This window comes from Choristoneura fumiferana, chromosome 12 (genome assembly GCF_025370935.1).
Source record: "Choristoneura fumiferana chromosome 12, NRCan_CFum_1, whole genome shotgun sequence".
NCBI lineage: Eukaryota > Metazoa > Arthropoda > Insecta > Lepidoptera > Tortricidae > Choristoneura > Choristoneura fumiferana.
In genome coordinates, this window is record NC_133483.1 from 7,791,979 (window position 1) to 7,810,896 (window position 18,918).

The window sequence follows — 18,918 nt, forward strand, 5'->3', positions numbered from 1 at the left end:
CATCTATTCGAACAAAACAAATAGAGACGGCATCACACCTAACCGCCAGTTAACACTAATCAATGGATGTGAAACAGCCCCTAAGTCTAATAATATTGGAATAGTTCAGTTCTATTAGATCATAGCGGTTACGGAGCCTTAAGGAACATATGCCTGGCGAGAGGTGCGTAATAACAAACGAAGAGCGAACATTACTCAATATGAATTGTTTCCACTTACGACCCAACTATTGGGCCAACTATTTTCGCCTGTCGAATTTTGAGACCAAATGAGGCACCGTCATTAGGCCTGAGGGATACGTCTGTCGGCTCATTGCAATATTTCAGCGTCTTAGGAGCAGGTAAGTGTTCGTGAGGGTATGAAAGGAGGTAAAAAACAGGGCAAATAATCAGCTGATTAGCCGTCGTATTTTGCCTCCGGGATTCGGTGGAAACTTAACTTTGAGCTGTTTTTAAGATTAAAAGAAACTAGACAGACTGTTTAATTTAGTTTAGTACTGTTATAGCATAGGAAAAAAAGATTATTTTGGCGGCAAAATATGTAAATCATCATCATCAATAAATAAATGAAACTTTGTTTTATAACTTTATCTTGGCACTAGAAATGAGGATCTGCTGAGTCATACCAAAATTTAGACGTTCTCTTTTTCATTTTCGATATAATTTTTTTCGCTGAATCGAATGAGACCATACCCATACTCATAGGATCAATATTTTGCGAGATATGAAGGGTTTTTGTTGAAAACATAGAACAGTTTAAAAAATCTCAATCATAGACATCTATGTATCTACTAGATTGTATGTTTCTTACATCAAAACGGCGCACAAAAACAGTTCACAGTGCGGTTTTGTGAACAGTTCACTATAGTCTGTTGACGTCCGTGACAGCGGTTGTGTCAAAGTAATATTGCTATTGATGCGCCGCGCGTTTTGTTCCAAACAGCCAGTCTAGTGCCGTAAGGTACATAGATGTCGATGGTCTCAATCGATTCAGCGCAAACAATTAAATAGAAAATGACACCTCACTCGCCTAGTTTGTAAAAAAAACATTTTTTCAACTATGACCCCTGCCCACACCCCCTGGCCAGTGCCAAGATAAAAGTTATAAACAATTGATGTATCGTCGTATTAAGTATTAAGTCGCTGATACCTTAATAATAAAGTCCATTAGTTGTGAAACCAGTTAAATTCAGTCGTATCTATGGATAAAAAGAAGTAGTAAGCAATAATATTATAGTAGGGAATATCCGTAAATTGCAATAAAGTAAGCGAGCGTTAGTCACTACAATCGCTACAATTTAAATATGTATTGGCATTGAATATACCAATTTATGGGGGGCAGATATTTGTATGAATAATACGAATGTTTGTTCTCGGGTCTTGAATGTTTAATATGTATTTAAGTATGTATGTATTTTCTATATAAGTATATTTATCCGTTGCCTAGTATCCATAGTACAGGCTTTGCTTAGTTTGGGACTAGGTCAATCAATTGGTGTCAAGTGTCCCATGATACTTCTATTTATTTATTTATACAATACAAAATCCTTGTTTCCTTCCCATTGGTTAAGCAGGTTTAAAAAACTGATCGTTTGTAACGGGGAATTTTATTTCTAAAAACCCAATTTATCCGCTAACCCCTACGAATGAAGCAGATACGCAATTAATTAGAGTCTGCGCCTCTGTAAGCTTGATATGTGTTATGTTGCGTTATGTTATGCGCCGGGCAGCGCAGTATATCTTGATTTTCAGAACTTGGCCCATTATCCAAGACCTGCGCTGATATTCGCAGAGGATTTATAGACGAAAACGTTCGAATGTGTTTTGATTTTCAATGCGTTGTTCTGGCTGTTTCATATTTGTTTTAAAACATGGCGGCCTAAGATGGAACTTAATATTTGCTGTAGTATTGTAAAGTGTGAAAATATGAAGGCAATGTTTTACGTTATTAGTTTAACGTTATTAGTAACTTCTATCTTGTAGGAACTGTGCTACTTGGCGTTTCCCGTTTCCTAGCCTTCATTGGAGGATCACCAACCCGATTGCATTCAATTTATTATTGAGATATAAAAATTCTGCACAAAAATAATGGTTGAATGAATTTACACATGGATACTGTGTGGTTTTGAGTTAGAAACCTTAAATTATTTATACGGCGGAGTTGCAATTTTAATTCCCAGTAATCTCAACTCCTCTTTTATTGCGATCGTTATAAAACTCAAAAATCAACAGCGGTAATTATTTGAATACATCGCATTCATACCGGCCGAATGAAGACAATAAAACCGTACAAAAATGTAAATCTATGATTTTTATATGAATTTTATGGTGTTATAAATCATTGAGATAAAAACGTATCTGATGTCCTACTTTTCGGGGGTGAGTGCGTGACATATGGCGTTTTGATTGCGTTCCGTTTATTTAATCTTATCCGCCCCCGGGGTGAATTTAATTCATTACGATAATTTACCGCCCTGGAAAATTCACTTTTGTCAACCGTGTTTTGTTTTTAATTGATCATCGAATTGGTGGTCGTTCGTATACGTTTTGTTTGATGTTGATTGTTTTCGTCGTTTCAAATGAGAAACGATGCTGTTGATGATTTAAGTAAAACAGAGTTTGATATTTTGAACAAAGGAAGATCGTTTCGTGAAAACAAAACAAGTGGAGCTAAAAACGACTTTGAAAAATTTTCAATATCATTGTATTTTTGCTGAAAGCGGTCACTGTGGACGACTGCTTTATAAGTAGGTACCTACAGCATAATATATTGAAGGAAATGTATTGGTTTCTCTGGTATATTGTGACAAATTAACAAAATATCAATGAAATCAAAATTGTTATGCTGTAATTTTTAGGCTAGTAAGCTTTATTCACATGGAAAACCAAAACAAAGCTAGCGCCTTATTCAAGGGAATTTTTGTAAAATCCTTCCCTCTTAGTGCATGTAGACGACTGAATGGCCAAGTGGTTAGAGAACCTGACTACGAAGCTTAAGATCCCGGGTTCGATTCCCGGTCGGGGCAGATATTTGTATGAATAATACGAATGTTTGCTCTTGGGTCTTGGATGTTTAATATGCATTTGAGTATGTATTTATCTATACATATAAGTATGTTTATCCGTTGCCTAGTATCCATAGTACAAGCTTTGCTTAGTTGGGGACTAGGTCAATTAGTGTCGAGTGTACCATGATATTTATTATTTATGTTCATGATCCTTAACGAATGTCTGTCAAATTTCTAGCCTTCAGCTACAGTATCAGTCAGTATTTCACATAACTCTGATATGTGTCAATTTCGTTCTTTTTTAAATTATTATTCACATGATAGAGCCATTACCTTAGCATAAGAATTTCCTATTTGTAGTAGTTTTATTGTATTATAATTATGTAGTAATGTAAAAGTTGTATAATTAAACGAGTACTACTGACAAAACTTTAAGGGATCTCTACCAATTAAACTATACTTTATAAAATGACAGCATTTAGGTATAACATTCTATCTCTAATTACGTGCATTTGTTACTGCAAGTTTAACCAAAATACGAATCCAATATCCGACGCTAGTTTCGAGAGTTCCCAATGTGTTGGTTACATTGAAATTTCAAATTCAGAATTGTGTCGAGCAAACTGACGTGACGTATGTGTGTGCAGGTTGGTGTGGTGTGTTCCGTGATTGTAGTTAGACACGCTAGGTGCTAGGTACAATGCTTGCTAAATGGATGAGACCAAACTGCACGAGAACATTGTTTTAGGTAAGTACCTACATATCAAATGTCTCATGGCTAATGATTGCACATACGTATTATCGTGACGCCCGTCAGACAATTTTGACATTTGCGTCACGTTTGTGATTGGTTCAGTGTGGGCCAATCACAAGTTAGATTGTGTAATAACGGCAAACTGACATCCCACTAATATTATAAATGTGAAAGTTTGCAAGTCTATTTGTTTGTCTGTTTATTTGTTTGTTTGTTATTTCATCACGTCTAAACCAATGCACCGATTTTGATGAAATTCGGTGAACAGATAGTTTGCGTCCCGGGGAAGGATATAAGTAGGATAGTTTTTATCCCGGAAAATTGCATAGTCGCGGGATAGTGAAAACCAAATTCTACGCGGACGAAGTCGCGGGTAACGGATAGTATTATATTAAAAAAACACATAAGTCGTATTTTATAATAAAACATATGACGTGTGTTTAATAGGACCTTTATTAACTACCCTTGAAGTTTGTGGTTATTACAAGGTAGTTAATTTTTGCTCTTTTATGTGAGAGTATAATGATCACGAGTGGGCTGATGAAATAGCAGGTGGCTCTTCTGCCCGACAACACTAAAACAAAGGCACGGTCGTTACCATACTTTTCTCGAAGCGCCAGCACTCGCCGCTCAATCGCGCGCGCTCATCAACTGTGAGTAAGCAGCGGCCCCTCAGTATGATTTGTTTGTGACCAAGGTAGCGAGAAAGTGAAAGAGAGAGAGAGAGAGATTGAGAGGGGGGAGATGGGAGGAGAGGGAGGGGGAGAGAGGGGGAGAGAGAGAGGGAGGGAGAGAGAGAGGGAGGAGAGAGAGAGAGAGATATGGAGAGGGATTGCACGATGAGTAAGAGATGTGTGTAGGTACTATGTATAATTAATTTTAAGTATCTAATGTTATGATACTTATAGAAAGAAAGAAAGAAATAAAATTCATTTAGATATGATTTTAACCGTCATGTTGCATGTAAACAGATAAATAAATAAATAGAAGTTTAGTGAACTCTCTTCAGAGGAGTTGACAGTTGAGAGTTAAAGAGACTCCGTAAGGAGAAGTTCACTTCACTCAAAGGTGGGCAGGCATTATGAGTATATCATAGCTTACCTTACGTAGACTTCATTCTGCTCCTCGGTCCTGTAACTAAAATTTAAATCGAAACGAAAGCAAAGGGAAACAAAGTTTCTCGAAATAAAGGTAGTTATTTTTTTTATACAAATAGAAAGAAGGCGCGAAAAGTGCTTATACACACTGTGAGGCCTTAACGAAGACCGGCACATCAGCTACTTACGAGTGTACGAGCTCGGTTTACCACTGGTTTTCGCCGCCACAACCTTATTCAATTTGCCCACGCCTTCTCACAACACTAATAAATAATGCATTAGCACTTGTTTTATATGTTTATATAAGTTTAAAATGTAGAGAATGACTTTACTCTCCGTTTAGAAAAATTAGGTCCGCCTGTTTCGGGGTCGATGAGGGTAGCATGTGAGGTGAGAGGTGTGTGTTGTGTTTAGGGACGTAAAATTTCGTAGTTTTACTGAAAATGGAGGTCCAATACGCAGTTTACTAAAACAGTTTAGTATGTAATAAAATTACCTACGTGTTACCCGACCAATGGTTGGTTAAACCAACGCCAAAATAATTCCGACTCCACTAACATACATGGGAAGTTTATACCAAATAATTTGTACAACAGAAGTATCGTGTAGTAAATTCATGCACGTAAAGCAGCGTCCATAACACGTAAACTATTAGCCAAAGTGCTCGATGCAGGTTCCAGTTTCAATCTCGATATTGAAAACTCGAAACTGGGCTCAGATTGAAATTGAGTCATGGACTTTCTTCCAAACTTGGTTGACTGGTTTTCCTGTACAGGGCGCTGTGAAAACAAAATTGGCCTTTATTCAGGGCTAGATAAAATTCAGATCGTCACCTTATATGTCGCCGAGTGTACGACGCGGCCAGAAGTCAGCTGAGTTTTATGTAATATTGCTAAGCAATGAATAATTTTTGTCCTAAAAATAATTAATATTGCAGTTTTACATTACTAAGCTTGGATAGGCAGGACATCTGGAAAGGATGGAGGACGACAGGCTGGTAGGACAATTTCAGCGTGGACCTTGCTAAAAAAAATCCCAGGGGAAGACCCAGGAAGCGGTGGAAGGACTGTGTGTGTAGACTGTAGACGAATATCTCAAGCTCATAGGCAAGAGAACATCGTGGAGAAAGGAGGCCAAGCAAACATTTGCTAAATATTGAGTACTAAAATGCAAATTTTTGTTAGTCATGCCCCCCCCCTCTGCAAGCTTCACCTTATCCTTATTAACCTAACAAGGTAACAAGCATTATTACATTGATATGCCAGCCTGTTGTTTTTAAACAATCCATTTTTTTCTCTTTCTTTTTAATTATTGTTCGTTGTAATTTATTTATTTCTTGTTTTCTTATAGTTATTTTTGTTCATTTTATTTGCGTATGTATAGATAAGTGGTTTATTATTTATTATATTTGTGTATCGTTCCGTGAGTCACAGACGGTTCTGGCAAAAAATCAGCGCTGCAGGCGTCTAACGCTTCAGCATAATGCTGAGTCAGCGACCGTTTCACTTTCGCGGGGACACACAAAATTGTGTATGTGTATTTACTGTTTTCACGTGTTTTTCTGTAATTCATTATTATTATTATTTGGTTTATTTGTGTAAATTTTGCTGTATATGTGTGTCTTCTGTGTTGTGAATAAATGATCTTCTTTCTTTCTTTCACCTAACGAGTAATAGTTGATCAAAACTTAATAATTTAATATGGGCTACATATTCGTAGGTACGTTTCAATAATGGGTGTGAAGTTACCAATCCGCACAGGGCCCGCGAGGGAACTACGGCCCACGCCCTTTCATCCTGAGAGGAGGGTTATGCCCAGCAGTGGGGGACTTATATAGGTTTGGATGATGATGATGATTAGTAGGTACGGAATCCTACAATACTTGTGGCCCGACATGTGATTGGCCGGTTTTTTTTAATAGGTAGGTACCATTTCGGTGACAAACTAAGCGTTAGAGAATTGACACAAGCCCAAAAGAAAGCACGAAGTAATCTTTAAATTATGAAAGTTATTTTCTAATTCATGAAACCCTGCTGTAACATTCTTGAGGGCATCCTGTGTATTATAATAGCTTTATTTATTAATATGGCAAAGTATCGGCAAAGTTCGCGAGCTTATATGAAACTTATTTTTTGGTACAGTGAGCTACAGAGAAAGTTATGTTACGACCACAACCGCACCAGGATGGTTACTTTTCTCCCCAATATAGTAGGTAAATTTAACTGCTCATCTAAAAAAACTAAGATATTAGTACCTTACTTCTCCGCTAAAACTGTGCACCCTAGCTATGTCTGTGCGACACATACATTTTATAACATGCCAAGCCCGTCCTCCATCTAACTACTAAGATTGCAAACAGTTGTGTAATCACAATCATTTCATACGTTATCTACCATGTGGCTTACAATTTAAGAACGATAAAGTCTGATAATAGTTTTGATCCTGTAATCAAAGAAAGAAAGAAAGAAAAAGTTTATTCGGCAAACTTGTAGGTAGCATACATCTGGTACATATAACTTAATGTTTAATTAAGGTCGACTTAAAGCTAGCCGAAAGGGCTGGCAGCTCAGCAATGCTGAGGTACGGAACCACAGCGCTGGTTTTCAGCTGCAGCCAAATAAAGAGAAAAAAAAAGAGAAAAATGGTGCATGCCTATTTGACACCTTGAAAATATGTTATAATTCCAGTATATAACATGATTGTGATGTGACAACTTTGCTTTATTTTTAAGCTAATTTATTAATAGAAAGTTTTTTTGTACAGTCGCCCAAAAATAATACTAAACATACATCGACGTAATATTTTTTTTTGAAAAAAAAACTTTCGTCTTTATTGATGCTCAAGCATTTTTTTCTTGCCCTTACTTACAGTAGTTTAGTTATAGTGTACATACGAGTAGGTACAGTGTGCAAGAGAAGTTGCTAACTTTCTAGATCCACACTTCTCCCACTAAAATGAATATACCTAGGTATTACTGTATAATGCTCTTTCCTCAAATACCATCGACTATAAAGGCAAGGTCCACGTTCCTTGGTCCCTAACCGTTACACAAACGTAAACGTCCAGTGGTCCATCACCGAAGGTCCAGTTCATAAAGCATGTTTATGCCCTCGCAAATTGAAGGGGCTTCCCTCTACTAACTGCGCCGTTATATCCGGGTACCAATTGTGTTTGACGACTGGATTTAGGGCTCGGTTTATTACTTGTAGTTCGGATTAATTTGTGTAAACTATTAGTTTCGTGTTAGGTTCGTGTTATGAATAATATTTTGTTCGTAAGTTTTCAGTTTTACAAAATAATTTGCTTAAGAACGGTTTTCTTCGGTAAACTTATTGGTTACTCTGTACATATATTCATACTGAAAATACTACATTGGAAATGAATTAATGTATAGTCAGCAGCAGAAGTGGATGAGCTCTTATGGTGCTCAAAATTATCTAAACGACTCTACTGCTAAGGTAATAAGAGAGAGAATTTAGATTATTTTGAGCACCATATCGGCTCACCGACTGCTGCTGCTGACTGTACAATATTGCACACGATAGGATACTTCTAGTAGGTAGTGTGCAATATTGTTTGGTTACACTGTTCATCTAGTCAGTATTCTTATCATTACCACTAATATATAATTTTTGTAACTGATTTTGTTTATATACTTAGGATCATCAAATTGCCCAGTCACTTGTTAAAAAGATCCAAGTAAAACATAAAATGAGTTGAGAAAATTATGATGTGCTAGTGAACTGTGCTGGCATCTGGGCCACAGCAGGAAGACTTGGAGAATCCAATTTGATGGAGATTTACCATAAAGTAATGTCTGTAAATTTGAGAGCAATAGTTGAGTTAATTCATGAAGCGACCCCAGCTTTGATTGCAAGCATGGGTAATATAGTCGTAATATCTAGCGAAAAGGCTTTAAAAGCAAAACCAACCATACGATATTCGACGTTTAAAGTAGCATTGAGTCATTTTACTCGCTGTGCTGCTCTAGATCTTGCGCCTAATGGAGTAAGAGTAAACGCTGTACTATCTGCTGGTCTCGCTGGGTGCGCGATGACAGCGCCAACTAGCGTTTACAATTACGGCGGACTTTGAAATATCAAATGGCTGGCTGTCATTACGAAGAGTAAGTCAACAAAAAAAATGTTTTGAATGAAATGTTTATATTACATATATTCCATTCGATCATGTAAATCTATAGTGTCGATAATAACGTTGCCCTTTTTTATTTCCCGTCTAAAATGGCAGAATCAATTAATTTCCGGACACGGACTTTCTCATGATTGTCTTCACGTGAAGTAAAGAAATAAACAAATTAAATGGAATAACGCATTTCATATATATTGCATTTATGACTGTAGTAGGTCGTTAGTAATGCAGACTTTTCGTATATTTTCAGTTAAACATAGCCAAATTCATCATAAAAACTAGATTCCGAGCACATTATACGACATCGCTTTCCAAGCACAAACAACAATAAAAGGAAAACAATTCGTTTTGGCTCAATATGTCCAAGATGTAAAAGAAACCAAATGTGAAGATCATAAATTCATAATGAGTTTCATTCATTTACCATTAAGCTCGTGTAATTCGTCAAACTTCAGTGACACCGACGCCATGCAAAACATCTTTCTTGTAGAAGTTTATAGAATTTGTGATCACTGCTTTTGCCATTGTTCTTGCAGTTACTTAACTACGCAGCAGATTTCGTGACGAATATATTTTATTTATTTTTGCTTAATAATACACGAATACGTAAATTTCACTAGTAAACAGTGACTGTTGGTCCGCCGAAAAGTTCCTTAAGATTGGTTTTTGGAGTCTTTGTGTATTTTTTATTTCAACTCCAAATTTTGTTACTTTTACGGTCATCCCGTAAAATCCATATCGAAAATACAAACTGAAACATAGATGCACAGAAAAACCAGAAAAAGAGACCTTCCCCCACCTCCTACTTTGCACCTAGCGAAACTGGCGTATATGCAGGTATTGATAAAGAGAGAGGTGCCTTTCTTACGCCCGAGCAGGGGGGGACAGTCGCCTATACCGTACTAATTCATGTCGATAGCGCCGCCATCTCCTTTATCTAACCTAAAATAAAACAGATTGTTGTCGTTTGTTTCAGATAGATGTCACTGAAAGCTTGAGATCACAAAATTTTATTTATTAAAAAATATTTTGTCGTTGATAATTACCGCAAAAATGAACTTTATTTTTGAAATTGACAATCGTATTGTAATTTCTAATATAAAAGTCACATAATTGTATCCGCTCAGTCGTTACAAATATTTTTTGTGTAGCAACCCTCTATGTCAGGCCAGGCGTCTATTCGCGCTCAACAAGGAACAAGATGGCTACGTTACAATCGAAACTCAAGTGCTCAGACCACATAAAAAGTGCTGCAAACGGAAAATTGAGGCTGGTTTAAACTTAAGAAGACTGAATTCAAGCGGTCTCACTTCTCTTTGCAGCCCTGTTTTAGTTTTTATGTGGTTTGAGCTGGGAAGCGAATCCAGTAAAGTAAAAGAATACCTGTGACTATTAATAGCTATACGTATGGATGGATATATACATCAATGGTACTAGTTACGAAATTCAGACGGCGCTTCAAAACGGTCTGCATGAATGAGACGAGAGAGGGCTCTCTTTTCCCCGTATATTATACTACTCTTTGCGCCCGAGTTTCATAAATGAACGAGGTAACACCGGTCATAGGCCTAGCGCGCACCACGATTTTTTGTCGCGCGATAATTTTGTTGCAGAAATGCAACGTATGGGTTTATATGTCGGCGCGCGCATATGCGACAAAAAAATCGCAGCGATTTTAAAATTGTGATTTGACACATTTTGTTGCGACGGCTCGCAACGCGATTGTCGCAAAATTAAATTGCAGCATACGGAGTAGTATGGCCCCGCGCGCACTGCCAAAGACTACAGTATATATAGGGAGCGCACTGCGATAATAAAATCGCACCCCGGGCCCGCGGCGGCGCTCAGTCGGCGTCCCGCTCTTCAAGCGTCAACATGTCGGAACCTGCTTCTCCGATCCGATGGAGGCCCAAGACGAGATACTAGAAGTTGACCATTTAATAACGGAAATAGAGGAAAATCCCCTTTGTGGGACAAACACTCAAAACCATATAGTGATCGAATTATCTTGTGTTTTTATAATTAATTCGAGGTCCCACTATTTTCAGTAATTTGTCAAATGTTTGAATCTTCATTCTATAATAGCCAAAGATTTTCTTGGGATATAATCGAAGATCATTGTACTTCAGATAAAAAAAGCCTTTGATACATCTTTGTGCTGTGAGAGGATGAGTCCAGTAGGTACTGATGATGAGTGCTTTTTTTCTTCCTCCTCCTTCGAAGGAGTAATAAGGCAAGACATGCAACTGGCACGAACTCCATGTTGAGACTGAACGATCCAGCGATTTTTTCATGTGAATTTTCTGCGATATTTTAGCAACGCGATTTTAAAATCGTGTCGCAAAAATTAAATCTAGAGGTGGGTAAATCCGGATCTGAAGACTCAAAAGAGTCAGATCCTCAAGCGGATCCGAATCCCTTAATGACTCCTTTCAAATCTTATTGACTCCGGAGTTACTAACTCCGACAGGATCGAGCGGCTCGCCTCGCTCGTGATCGCCGTCACGCTCACTCACACTGCCTTGCTCCGTCCGCCTGCTTTCGCTCTCGCTCGGCTCGGATCGGATCGGCAGGGCTACTACGAAACTCGAAGTTCGTATCGTACCGTCCCTCTCGCTCTCGTATTAAATAGTATAAGTGTCAGAGGGACCGCACGACACGAACTTCGATTTTGGAGTTTCATAGTAGCCCTGCGGATCGGATCTTGGACTTGGATCTTATTATCTATGTTTGGTTGGTCGGTTCGGTTCGGTACTCGGACTTGGACTAACGAACCTCAGAACAATAACTAAAGCAGTAAACTAAAGTTATTGTTCTGAGTAACGAACGAATCTTTCTCTCTCTCACGAATCTGTACTTCAGTTCAGTCAGCGGGTGGGGCACCGCAGTACCGTACCGACACCGACCGACCGAACCGAGCCGGGGCGGATCGGCCATAGATAAATTAATAATCGCTCGAAAGAACCGGAGTCAATAAAGGAGTCGGATTCAATAAGCGGATTCGGTACCGACACCGGAGCTGGATCTAGTGAGTCAGATCACTTCGCGGAGTTGAGATTACCCATGACTAATTAAATCGTGGTGCGCGCTTGACCATAGGTATTTATACAGCTTATTGTAACTTATCAAGGATCTAAATAGTTGAATAGACTTATGAATACGAGTAGGCAACAAAAATGTTGATGTCTCATGTACGATAAAATTCAAGCTAAGGCGAAATGTATACCTAGATAAATAGATAGTCGCATTAAAAAAACTAAATACTATTATTATTATATTTTATCGTTTTAGATAAGTATTAAAGTAACATGTAGGTACAGGTGATCATCATCCAGCCTATATACGTCCCACTGCTGGGCACAGGCCTCCTCTCAGAACAAGAGGGCTTGGGCCATAGTTCCCACGCGGGCCCAGTGCGGATTGGGAACTTCACACGCACCATTGAATTTCTTCGCAGGTTTGTGCAGGTTTCCTCACGATGTTTTCCTTCACCGCAAAGCTCGTGGTAAATTTCAAATGTAATTCCGCACATGAATTTCGAAAAACTCAGAGGTGCGAGCCGGGTTTGAACCCACGACCCTCTGTTTGAGAGGCGATAGGTCAAACCACTAGGCCACCACGGCATTACAGGTACAGGTGATATCCAAAGATATTTATTTAGCTGCATCACGACATTGATGTCATTGGTTCTCTTATAATAACATTATTTCATAAAGTGATGTCACGCGCATTAACTGATTAAGTTAAAACATACATTTACATAATAACCCAGACTTTGCTATGAGCTTTCCTCACTCTATATCGCTCTCCTTGGCCAAAGACATCAACTTCAAGACTTCATAATCAACCTGAAGGTTTTGTTCTTGTTGAGAACCAGAAATATCAAAAGTACTATATTTTAAATAGTCATTGCTCATTGGTATCAGTAAAAGTTGAAAATATGTAGTTTTAAGGCTTTATGTGTTTACCGATAAAAATAAGAAAGTGCGTTTACCACAAAGTATGTAAGTAGGTAAATATTCATTATTCAATCATCCCAGCCTATATACGTCCCACTGCTGGGCACAGGCCTCCTCTCAAAACAAGAGGGCTTGGGCCATAGTTCCCACGCGGGCCCAGTGCGGATTGGGAACTTCACACGCACCATTGAATTGCTTCGCAGGTTTGTGCAGGTTTCCTCACGATGTTATCCTTCACCGCAAAGCTCGTGGTAAATTTCAAATGTAATTCCGCACATGAATTTCGAAAAACTCAGAGGTGCGAGCCGGGGTTTGAACCCACGACCCTCTGTTTGAGAGGCGATAGGTCAAACCACTAGGCCACCATGGCTCTCTAAATCTATATTATGCATGCATGATTCTAATAAAAAAAAAAATTGTATCGTGAGTGGGATGTAATTAATAATAGTACAATGTGTCTTAAGGGCGCTCAGGAATTACGACCAAGCCTCTATAACATAGAAGCTCCAAGTCACAGACTGCACACCTCGACTAGTAGTTACCAACACGCACTTGGCCGTTTTTTAAAATTTCCGTTAAAGTCGAGATAATCAGGTATTGCTTGATACAATTAATGGAAACAACTTGGATACTATATTGATTTGTTAAAATATTCATACGTATATCGTCACTACTTTTAAAAAAACTCGTAGCTCAAAATAGATAATTTTTCTGAGTGAACTTTATAGCCATTACATCAAGGTTCAATTTTGTTGGCATATTGATTTTAGATACGAGATATTTTCAAAGTAGTGACGATATGCACCTTTCAGATATGTTGTATATGATTATATTTAGTTACTTTCTTTTTGTTGTCACTGAATTCCTCTATAATATAAGTACCTAGGTATGTCCACTTAATCTTCCCTATTGCTCCGGCATTTCGATTCAGAAGTGACCTCTGTCCGGTCTGGTTATTGCAAATCTGATTTACGGATAATCCGGAGGTTAAGCCGGACACTGCTTACGGGCGCCGGACGTTCAATATCTCTGATATTTAAGAAGTTTAGATGGGAGAATTTCAAAAAGGATTTTCTCATTTTTCTGTTACTAATTTTGTGTTTAGATTTAAAAATAAGAATTATTTGTTTTAATGTTACGTGTTAGCTACGCTGCTTTGTCGTACTAATTATGCGAGAAATTCCATTGTTATATTGTTCCAACAATAATAAGAAGTTTCGGTGTGCTGATGTGTTTCATATGGAAATGCGAGAGTTTGTGTCTGCAATCAAAAAAAAGTTCCAGTATTAAGGTGATTCTTTCAGTGTTAAAATATAATTTAAAGGTTGCTTACAGAGTGTACAGAACTTTATCTAACTTTACTCTAATTTGCTTAAAACGAGTCAAATGAATAGTTTTTGAATATTTTTTTAACTACTTAAATTATGCTTGTAAATCGGAGCATTAAGATGCACAGAAATAGCTATAAGTGGAAACTGTTTTGGCTGAGTTATTGAAATGTTTATATATCGTTGTGTTATTTTAAGCTGTTTGTTTCCCAATAAAAAAAAAAAACCTGTTATCGTTGTTAGCATGATAATTTGGATTCCACTAGACTAGAACTACATAATACTAACTACTTACATACTTTATCTATACATATAATCATAAATAAATACAGCAAAATAAGAAGGTAATTCAATTTGTAAAAAAAATATAGAAAACTGACCTTTAAGGGACTACTATTGTGATGATTTTGACATAGTCAGGGCACTAAAAAGCTGGCAGCTAGCTAGATTACTAACACACAACACTGCCTCTTTAAGATTTTACGAAGAACTGTCAAGCCAGTACGCCCTGAAGCGATTCCGCAAGGTGGCAACCGACTGTGCCCGCCTGATATCCCCTGGCAACCGATTCCACAGACTCACAGCGTGCACGGAGAAGGATTTAGAGTAGGATTTGAAATTGGAGACTGGAAAAGCGAGAGAAAGGTTACTACTCGACCGCAACCGATTTCTAGACCCAGCAGCCAAGTAACTGAACCTTTCTGAAAGGTAGGTAGGGGACTGAGGTTTAAAAAGGACACTGAAGAGCAACGACAGGATGTGAATATTACGGCGATGACGAATTGGTAACCATTTCAGCTGAGCACGAAAGCTGGGCACGTGATCGTATTTTTGGAGACCGAATATGAAGCGTAGTTTTCAATCGAATCATGGATATATCGACGTCTGAAATCTCTACATCTCTTATTGCAATGGTTACGCAGACTGACATATTTTTGATATTTTAAAAGATATGAATTCGTGTGTTTTGCTGAGTCAGTAATTCTACTTCATTTCTAACTCTACACTCACGATTTGTATTATTCAGTTGAACTTTGACGTTTTTAGAAACCGGTCAGTATTAAATTATCGAAATAGTATACAACCTCGCTAAAATAATTATTTAATTGGCGCCTGTTGTTAGTAATCGAATTCTAATTTACTAATCGATTCTACTCTCGATTCTGAGCAAACTACTTTCTGATTTTCAGTTATTTAATTAACGCCTTGTATAGACAGTTATTATTTTCGTAGAAAAAAAAACAGTACTAACGATTTGAGTTCTTTATTTACTATAATCCAGGTAGGTCAGCAAGCAATCCAATAAGGAAATCCTTTACCTCTACTACGTAACAAGCAGCGAGCCAGCATCAACTGGATAATTTACGCCAGTGATGGCTTTCGCTGTGTCACCAGCCAAGAAAAATATCAATTCTGCGACGTCATGCGTTTCGAGTTTTGCTTTTAAAGGACATAAATCGACTCCTTTTTGATAATCTTCATCCTTTATACCTGCATAAGTTCCTAGATTTGTAATTATAGGGGCTGGTAGTACTGCATTTACTCTAACTCCTTGAGGGGCGAGGTCTAACGCAGCGCAACGAGTGAAATGACTTACGGCTGCTTTTGAAACCGCGTAAGGTATCATCATTTGTCTGACTTTCAAAGCATTTTCACTCGACACCACGACGACGTTACCCTTGCTCTCTATCAGAGCCGGGGCGGCAAGATGCGTTAGTTCAACTATTGCTCTCAAATTTACAGACATTGTATTATCAAAGTTTTCCATTAAATTAGGGTCTGTAATGTTTCCTCCTAAAATGATGAGACCAGCGCTGTGTATAACTACATCAATTTTTCCAAATTCGTTCAAAGTTGTGTCAACAATCCTTTTTAAATCTTCTGTTTTTGAAACATCAGCAGTAATAGGTATGGCTTTCTGTTTACTGATTTTCGCACATTTTTCTGCTGATTTTGTGACAGTTTCTCCTCTTAGATCAGCTAAGACTAGATTTGCAGATGCTTTTGCGAATCTGACTGCAGTGGCTTCTCCTATTCCCGAACCAGCGCCCGTGATTAAAACAACTTTGTTTAGGAAACTCATTTTAGTCCCTTACTTGTTCGTATGTGACAGTCGAATGCTAGTTGGAATCAAGTCTTCATGTATTTATATGCCAGTTAAACAACATCACCGTTTCAAATTGGCTTAGTCATGCCATTTATACAAGTTTTTAAATTCACTTATGATAAAACACATTGGAAGTAGATAAGATTGACTATGAAATAGCAAAATCGTCCGATTTTAATATCTTACAATGACAGGATGATATAAATCAACATTTCGTATAAAAGTATCGCAATCAATTTTAGCAGCATCAGAACTTAAATTCGTATATCCATCCAGGTAAAATGATCCTAAGTCTGGTGTGGAGACAAATTAAGTAATGCAATGAATAAGTTGAAATATATTTTATTTAAGAAAGCAACCCTTCTAAACCGTATACCGATAAAGAATAATGAGTGACGTGTAATTTTCACTATACTATCAGAATTATGATTATGTACATTAAGAGTATCTAAATTTATTTCAAGCGTGGTCTTAACACAGCTGTGTCATTAAGTACTACATCAAAACATAAGTTTCTCTCACGTTGACTATAATATTATTACTAAGACTGGCCTTAGCTTGGTTATCCAACTCACAGTTCGTATGTAGGTAGCTACTTTTCTAGTTGAGTAACAATCAGCCCGCATCAACTGCGTAATTTACACCTGTGATGGCTTTAGCTGTATCCCCGGCTAGGAAGAATATAATTTCAGCGACATCATGCGTCTCAAGTTAATTTTTCAATGGACACAAATCAACTAGTTTCTTGAAATATTTCATATCTTCCTCGTTAATACCTGAATGAGTTCCAATATTGGTGATAATGGGTGCAGGCAGAACTGCATTTACTCTAACTCCTTGAGAAGCAAGGTCCAGCGCAGCGCAACGAGTAAAATAACTTGCTTTCGAAACCGAGTAAGGTATACTTTCTCCAATTTTCAAAGCGTTCTCACTCGATATCACGACGACGTTACCCTTGCTTTCAATTAAAGCCGGAGCAGCAACGTGAGTCAATTCAATAATGGATCGCAAATTAACAGACAAAATAGAGTCGAACGATTCCATTAATTTAGGGTCTGAAAGTCTTCCACCCATAGCCCCGATACCTGCACTGTGTACAGTCACCAGCATTAATATCTGCCACAGCGGAGCGTGCAAAAATATCTGACACGTCCTTCCGGCCCTATAAATAGAGTCGTATCAGATATTTATGCACGCTTGTTGTGTCAGATATTGGTGCTGGTGACTGTACTAGTGCATCGATTCTTCCAAATTCTTTCAGTGTTGTATCTACAATCTTTTTTACATCTTCTGTATTTGAAACATCAGTTGAAACAGCAATGGCATTCTGTTCACTAATTTTCGCACATGTTTCTGCTGATTTTTTAGCGGTTTCTCCTCTCAAGTCAACTTAACCAGTTTTGCAGATGCTTTTGCGAATCTGAATGCTGTGGCTTCTCCTATTCCCGAGCCAGCTCCGGTTATTACGGCAACTTTGTTTAAGAAGCTCATTGTTGCCTTTCTTACGTCGGAGTTTGATAAAAGAACGACGTGACACCGGTCATAGCGTGTATTTATATTATAGCTTCTTGTAAGTTTTATCAAAGACAGGTATATATGATAGGTTATATGAATAAACAATTATGAATATGACACTTTTTTTTGATATCTCGTGTATGACGTAATTCAAGCAGATCAACCCGGTGTTACAGCGAAACATAATATGTATATGATATGACTTGCAAAAATTTAATAGCTTTAGAAAAACTTACTACTGCTTGCCAATCTTTATCGTTTTAGATTGGTATGTGAAAAAACACGTTTGGTGATATTTAAAAATTCGGTGATATTTAGCTGCGTCATGCATGATATTGACATCATTCAAATTGTTTTTCTTATTGATGAATTTTTTTATCATATTATTGTCTCATACACAACAATGTTCAATGTATTGTCATTACATTTGAAATTTACCACGAGCTTTGCGGTGAAGGAAAACATCGTGAGGAAACCTGCACAAGCCTGCGAAGCGATTCAATGGTGCGTGCGAAGTTCCCAATCCGCACTGGGCCCGCGTGGGAACTATGGCCCAAGCCCTCTTGTTCTGAGAGGAGGCCTGTGCCCAGCAGTGGGACGTATATAGGCTGGGATGATGATGGTGATGATTGTCTCATAAGATAATGTCATACCCATCAACGGTATTTTAGAATGACTTGATTACGTGAAAACATACAAAGTGTGCCTAGGTATGGGATTTCCTCAGTAGCTCTCCAACGCCAAAGACATCATGTCAAGACTCCATACTCGATTTGAAGGTTTTGTTCCCGTTGAAATTTAAAAAAAATCTTAAGTGAAGTAAAAAAAAAGTAAAGTCTTCGTTATCGATCCATCAGTAAAATTAATTCGTAGTTTTTTAGATCTATGGGATAACCGATAAGAAACATGAAGTTGCGTTAAATTGTGTTTATTAAAAAGTAAATTTTGTGCGATTGAACACAGTACTTTTGAATTAATTATTTATTTGGTATAATAATGTTA

At 37.8% G+C, this 18,918-nt stretch overlaps 1 protein-coding gene across 1 annotated transcript; it reads right to left on the minus strand.

Moving 5' to 3' along the window:
* Positions 1-15,542: 15,542 nt before the first annotated feature.
* Positions 15,543-16,394, minus strand: LOC141433768 (meso-2,3-butanediol dehydrogenase-like). Its single transcript, XM_074095872.1, has one exon. The coding sequence runs from the start codon at positions 16,375-16,377 to the stop codon at positions 15,619-15,621; it is 759 nt and encodes a 252-aa protein (XP_073951973.1). The 5' UTR covers positions 16,378-16,394; the 3' UTR covers positions 15,543-15,618.
* Between the last annotated feature and the right edge of the window lie 2,524 nt (positions 16,395-18,918).